Here is a 7,500-nt window from a genome sequence, read left to right on the forward strand (position 1 = left end):
CGTTATAATCTAGCTGCAGCGAGCGTGCACCAGTGAAGAGCGTCTCCACACGGGACAGTGTATCAGCCGGGAGAATTTGAGCTGTTGAAACTCTCTCGTGCTGTTTTTCACATGACTCATATAAGCGACTCTGACCGCACAGAGAAATGCCAGTTTCTGAGACTGTGCTGATTTATACAGCCTGCTTCATTAATATTTGAACTTTAATAAAGGATGCATTAAATACAGAATATAACGTGCAGCGTTTTCCTTTTTAGACGCTCTGATGGGCAAGTTTTTTTACAACGACACTGCTTCTGTATTTACTCATTTTGCATGTTTGTATTATAATACTCTGCGATCTACATCACCTGAATCTGTGTGGAAAGTTGGAGTGTGTCTGGACTGTGATCTGTTCTTCCTCTCCTCAATGAAGCACAAGATGAGATCTTTTGAAATGCTAAATTAAATCAGATGACTATTCTAAATGTTTTATTGTCGATGTTGTCTAATCATTTCAGACCTAGTCAGGACATTTCTGATTTTCTGAAAGTTGGTCCATCCCTACCTAAATCTACATATAAGATTTAAACTCACCTGTCTACCTGCATGAAAGTTAACAAAAATATATATTATTTATGTTTTGTCCCAAAATTTGTGTTGGACTGAATTCATCTGTTCTGTGAATGTTAAATTTGTCATTCCATAATCAAATTCCAATGTGTTATTGAAAGAGAGGCAGTTCTTCAATTCTGAATTTAAGTAAGTTTGTTTCTGGTTCTTACAGATATAAAACCTGTTCTGACTGTAAATCCTGAAACATCACCGATATTCAGAGGAGAGACTGTCACTCTCACATGTGACATACAGGGGACAGAAGTGACAGACTGGATATACAGATGGTCTTGTGATGTTGATGATGTTCCCTATAAAGAGAGAGAATACGAGATTACTGTACAAAACAACAAGACCTGCAAGTGTGAAATAAGCAGAACATCTCATCAGAGCAGCTCTCACTGGAGTAATGAAGTGACTCTCACTGTGATTGGTGAGTGATCGTCTGTTATTTTACAATCACATGTGATTTTATTCAAGGTTTAGTTCACCCAAAAAATACAATCAAGTCATTGTTTACTCACCCCATTGCTGTTATAACCACACATGACTTTCTTTTTGTGAACACGAAGAGAGAAATTGTGTTCAGTGATGTCACAGAATGGCAAATTATGGTGTCCACCTCTTCAATCTTCAAAAGGAAGCATCAGTATAATTGCATTTATTCTCCGTCAACAAACTCGATAGACATATTAAGTCAGCTGTTAGTATCGCTGTTGTGTACCTGTCTTTATATTAGGGATGTACCGATGTATCGGCCAATTATCGGTATGTAAAACAGCTCAAGGATGGGGCAAGGAGGAGGCGAGAACCGGCTTTTCAACATAAATAATATTTTAATGAAAAACTTAACAGTACACATAAACAAACACACATGGCGGACATGTCCGCTAACGATCTCTCTCTCTCGCACAGCCCTCTGCTGTCGGCCTTTAAACCTCAGGGACAGATAATTAGCCTAATACGGGACCGGGCGCGCAGGATCACGACCCGGCCCCGCCCTCCACCCTGCCACACGGTATAAGCCAATATTCACCTTGTTGACTGCCATTGGCCTAGCAGCAAATACGATGTCATGCACAGATGGCAGTGGCCGATGTTTATCTGTTATATGAGTTGGTTATTTGCAGTGGACTTGGACAACAGTTGCCTATCCAGCTGCAGATTCGGAGAAGATCCAACAGGTGGTGCTATAATACCAACACCAAAGCGTTCAATTCTGGTGACATTGAGAAACATTTCTTTATTTTCTCCAGTGAGTAGCATTCATGTAACTATTGGCTCAAGCATTTCTTCCAGTAACCGTTCAGACAGAAGCGTTTACACGCTAAAAAAGCAAAACGCACCACAAACAGAGCAGAACGCAGGAGTCTCGAGACACATTTATATCAGTTGAAAACGTGTTTTTAACTTGATACGCCGTCTAAAAATATCCCGATACTGTTTAACTGTGTGAGAAACCGCTCCAAATGATTCAGTGAGAGAGCTCTGAACGAATTATACTGAATCATGAATCAATTCAGACCGTTTTACAAGCCTGTTTGTCCAGTTCACTGAAAAAACACAAATAAATTATTAATTCACAAATTGGGCATTTCTAGTTCTTTTAAAGTGCCAAAAGAAATACGGGACACATTTCATGACTGGTGAAATATTCTGAGAGTAAATGTTCCTCAGGTCAGTTTTATAATCACTTTTACATTTAAATTTAATTACATTACAATAATCTTTGTCTTGTGAAAGAAGGTTAAATTAAACATTATTTCATAAATTTGTATGATTGAATTTGTGCTCATTGAAAGATATTGTGATGCAGGACTGAAAGACTTAAAAACAGCTCATTTATTCTTTATATTGAAGATTTCTTTGTTTCACTGGCACAAAAGGGGAATAAATAACAACAAAAACAAAATAAACAAAAACAAAATCGGCCATCAGCCAAATTGTTATTTTAAACATCGGTATCGGCCCAGAATTTCACAATCGGTGCATCTCTACTTTACAATAAAATAAATAACAGTTTTCTCTTGAACGCCCCATGTTGTGTGAGGACAGCAACAGTTTAGTTTCTCTAAATTATACATTAGATTTCAGTTTGTTTCTCACTAAAGCTCATCGTATAACTTCAGAACAATCGTGAGTCTCATTAAATAATTTATTAGACTTCTGAATTATATTTTTGCATCCGTCTGAAGCTTGAAGATAAAGACCATAAACTGCCATTATATGACATCACTGAACACAATTTCATTGTGTGCAGAAAAAGACAGAAAGTCAAATGGGGTTATAACAACAATAGTGTGAGTAAACAATGACTGAAATGTTATTTTGGTGTGAATTATTCCTTTAAGTTATTAAAGTTATTTGTTAATCCTATTTGAAATGTTTTAATAAATTTAAATGTTCCACATTGTTATAAATCAAGTCTTTCATAATGTGTCAGTTTTTAAAAGGTTAGTAAATTATTTTACTGCACAAATTTACTTTACACAGATGCAGTAACTAAATGTTTTATCACAGTAAAAAAAACTATGAAAAAAGGCCAATGAGAAGTTGGCAGACAGTATTTGCATACGCCGCCCCGAACATACGGGCTTTTAAGGGGGCAAATACGATGAGTTCAGTCAATGCCAATGGTAGTGCATGCAGTCTGCTGCGAGTCACACACCAGTTCCTGCTTTTCCCTCTGACGCTCTGCATGCTGTTGGATTGATGGCGCAAAACATCGGCTTTCTCCTTCTTGCTCAGCTGTGCATTCTGCCCCTGGGCGCTTCGACAGTGCAGAGAAAAACTCGAAAGAGTTATTAAAAGAGTGATTTTCATTGTAAAAGAGTAATTTCCTCTAAAAAAGGAAAACACAGCGGCGTTGAACGTCCTTTTCAGGACACGTCTTTTTAAAGATGGGTGCTCTCCGCTTCAGACGGCCACAGGCGTTGTCTCGTGTGTCTGGGCAGCGGTCACACCGAGGCTGCGATCACACAGATGGCTTTTTTTGCAATGTATAATGGGCGAAGACTCTCTCACCTTTGTGTTCACTTGATCCATCTTTAACTCACAAAAACACTTTTTTCTCAACTCTTTCTTCTTTATAGAGCTGAGTATTGCAGATTTTCTTCACCATAAGATACACACCGTGACACTCTATATATTATAATATCGTGACATATTATAATTCAATATGTCGCGAGCAATCACGTTATAATCTAGCTGCAGCGAGCGTGCGCCAGTGAAGAGCGTCTCCGCACGGGACGTGAACCATGTTTGTGGATGGTTCATGCTCTCACTGCGAGAACATGACCCTGGCAACGTTGCGGTCACGGCTTGCTTTCAATAGAAAGCAAACCACTCCAGCCGCCCTCCGCATTGCTCCTTCTTCCCACGGGATTTAGGATGATGCATCTGGTGATGGAGGCGATCTGGGTTTGGCAGCGGGTGCAGCTCCGCTGGGTATCTGACGCTGAGGACGGCATCTGACGCTGAGGACTCCCCTGGGCTGCCACCTTCGGGCCAGCACACCCAGGGTGAGGCTGATGACGTGAGCTGACGTCATCGTAGAGAGCATCTCTCTCCACTCGTCACAAAGGCGATTCCCCTGCTGGATAGGGCGGTTGCGCTCCACTTATGCCCCCGAAGCCCTACCACCTAGTGGGGTCGCCCTGTGCTCCCCTCCAAACCCTTTAGGACAACATCCTCACTCACTGCGAAGACCTACAGCGCCGCCGGACATACCACTTCCGCCCTGCACGCCATGGCCCTCCTGCAAGTCCACCAGGCCAAGGCGCTCAAAGATCTGCACGGGGGTAGCCCTGATCCTGATGTGCTGCAGGAACTGCGCTCAGCGACCGACCTCGCCCTTAGAGCCACGAAGGTCACAGCGCAGTCACTCGGGCAGGCGTGGCCACGCTCGTGGTCCAGGAACGTCATCTGTGGTTGAACCTGGTCGAGATGCGTGAAACCGACAAAGCTCGTTTCCTCAACACCCCTGTCTCCCAGTTCGGCCTCTTCGGCGACACCGTCGAGGACTTCGCCCAGCAGTTCTCCGTGGTGAAAAGCAGACAGAGGCCATATCTCACATCATGCCCCGCCGCAAGTTTTTGTAATGTCTTGAACACATGACTGAGTCTGATACAGTCATGATCAATAATGTCTTGAACACATGACTGAGTCTGATACAGTCATGATCAATAATGTCTTGAACACATGACTGATGCTGCTTTTACTCCTCTGATGTGTTTATACTGACATAAAGTCTCTTGTGTTCATCATCTGCAGCAGTGACTCAAACAATATACAAATACACTTCAATAGATTCTTGTGTCTGAAACATCCATGAAGAAATCACTGCATAGAATTTGTTTTTCATATTAAAATAGAGTTTGAGTGTGAGACATCGGATGTCTCAGTCATGATTATATCTGACCTGTTACAGTGGAGTCGAGCGACAGATGTTAAACATGTTTTAGAGTTCATGAGATGAATGTCAATGTGTGATTGATGAAACTGAGACATGATCTCAACATTACTGTCATATGTGTGACTGATCTAATAAATATTGTCTCTAAACATGAAAACAACAACAACAACACTTTGGGAAAGTAGTGAGAGGAACGTTGATTCATATTAAAAATACATAAAAAAGTTTTTTTTGTCATTAAACGTTCCTGAAATGTGAGTAAATGTGATGAATATATGTAACATAGAACTGACCACCACATGTGAACTGAACACTGATCCCAATTAAACCATCAATTTCATTTCACTGTCAAACAATTTATACACATGAACTTAAAGTGTGTGTGTGTGTGTGTGTGTGTGTGTGTGTGTGTGTGTGTGTGTGTGTGTGTGTGTGTGTGTGTGTGTGTGTGTGTGTGTGTGTTTGTTTCTGGTTCTTACAGATAAACCTGTTCTGACTGTAAATCCTAAAACATCACCGATATTCAGTGGAGAGACTGTCACTCTCACATGTGATGTAAAGAACACAGATGTGACAGACTGGACATACGAATGGTCTTGTGGTCGTGATGTTCAAAACTTTAATAAGATGAAGTATGTCATTAACAATATTAGTGTACGAAACCAGAAATGTAAGTGTCGAGGTACCAGAACATCAAGGCCGTTCTCCTCTGATTGGAGTGATGATGTCACTCTTACTGTCATCGGTGAGTGATCGTCTGTTACATTATAATCAAATACACCAAATAAATGTGTAGATGTAATAATTCAAAAGGATCTTAATGGATTTGCAGTTTTACAGTTTGATTGATTACACTCTTAATTTGTGTATTATTATTATTGAGCAATATTTATTTGTTTTTATACAGAGAGACCAAAACCTAAAGTGACTGTATATCCAGATCATCATGTGTTCAGAGGAGAGACAGTCACTCTCACATGTGACATACAGAAACAAAAAAAGATTGAGTGGAAATACAGCTGGTTTAAAGATGGGACCAATCACTCCTCATACTCATCGACTCAAAAGTTCATGATCAGTTCTGTTGATGTGTCTCACAGTGGTAAATACAGCTGTAGAGGAGAGAAAATCAGAGACTTACAGAGATCAGACATCAGTGATGCTGTTACACTGACTGTATCAGGTGAGTGTTCACATTCAACAAACACTGCAGTGATATTTACACACACATGAAGAAAAAATAAATGAAAAAGACAAAAACACTTGAGGGAGAAAAAAAACATGACTAGAAATTGAGAGAATATTCTGGGTTTAATACAATTTAATCTCAATTGACAGAATTTGTAGCGTAATGTTGATAACCACAAAAACTATTTTGACTCAGCACCTCATTTTCTTTAAGAAAAGCTCAAATCGAGGTCACAGTGAGTCATTTACAATGGAAGTCAATGGGGTCGAAATGTGAAGCTTAAAATGTAAAAACACACATTAATTATTCTTTTAAAATTCATCCATTATTTAAGATGTAAATTAGTTTCATCATCAGTTTTACAGTCATTTTAGGGATTTTAGGTTTGTTGACATTATATCGTCATGGCAATGAAGTTTTATAACTTTACACAGATGTGGTAAATAAATGTTTTATCACAGTAAAATCATGTTTACACAGATATTGTTTATGTCGTGTGTCTATACTTCTGAAACTGAGAGTATTTTAATGTTTACAGATTGACCCCCATTTACTTCCATTGTAAGTGTCTCACTGTAATCTTCAGTTTTGCTTTTATTAAAGAAAAGGAGGGACGAGTCAAAATTATTTCTGGTAATCAATATTATTCCTCAAATGCGTCGATTAGGGATTCCCCCGACCAAAGATTTTACTATTCGACTAGTAGTTGTTAGTTTAAGCCATTAGTCGACTAGTCGCACGTTTATGATATTAATGTAATTTCTTAAATATATATATATTTTGGGGGCATCAGACAATGGTTTGAGTTCCAGGTCTGAGAAAGATTGTTATAGTAACATTTCTAACACTGATCTACATTACAGAGAAATATTAAACCGTAATAATGAGCCTCTAAAATATACATTTTACCAGCGACGCATGAAGCGAGCTGCAGCGACACCAGCAGAAGCTGTGATGATGCTGAATGTGCCGGAAAAACCAACAAGGAGTCTGTCTGAACATTTATAGAGAGAAATGCACATTAGTGTTGAGCCGACAGACGAGGATCTCGACGATGGTCAATAGTGATCGCCAATAGCTGAAGATGATATTTGGCTCGTTTCTCCATTAATGTATAAAATTATTATTATTATTATTATTATCAATTTAATATAACAAATAACTTGCCCCGCAGCACACAGACACACGCATGAAGAAAAACTTTATATATTGACAATGCATGAACGGCTTGTACCGCAACTTAAAAAACGAGCTCTTCCCGGACTTCCTAGTCGCCTATTAAAGCCTGTAGACTGATTTTCAT

General features: G+C 39.5%; 2 protein-coding genes across 2 annotated transcripts in view; both read left to right on the forward strand.

Moving 5' to 3' along the window:
• LOC127646031 (basement membrane-specific heparan sulfate proteoglycan core protein-like) overlaps window positions 1-7,500 on the forward strand; it is a 409,929-nt gene that overhangs the window by 274,374 nt on the left and 128,055 nt on the right. Inside the window, exon 10 of the mRNA XM_052129531.1 lies at window positions 5,916-6,191. Coding sequence (XP_051985491.1) covers window positions 5,916-6,191 — 276 coding nt within the window. The remainder of the gene's footprint in view (window positions 1-5,915; window positions 6,192-7,500) is intronic.
• Window positions 1-7,500, forward strand: part of LOC127642915 (titin-like) — a 482,588-nt gene that overhangs the window by 43,249 nt on the left and 431,839 nt on the right. The gene's annotated exons all lie outside the window — the stretch shown is intronic.

Source organism: Xyrauchen texanus, chromosome 1, assembly GCF_025860055.1.
Source record: "Xyrauchen texanus isolate HMW12.3.18 chromosome 1, RBS_HiC_50CHRs, whole genome shotgun sequence".
In the NCBI taxonomy this organism is placed as follows: domain Eukaryota; kingdom Metazoa; phylum Chordata; class Actinopteri; order Cypriniformes; family Catostomidae; genus Xyrauchen; species Xyrauchen texanus.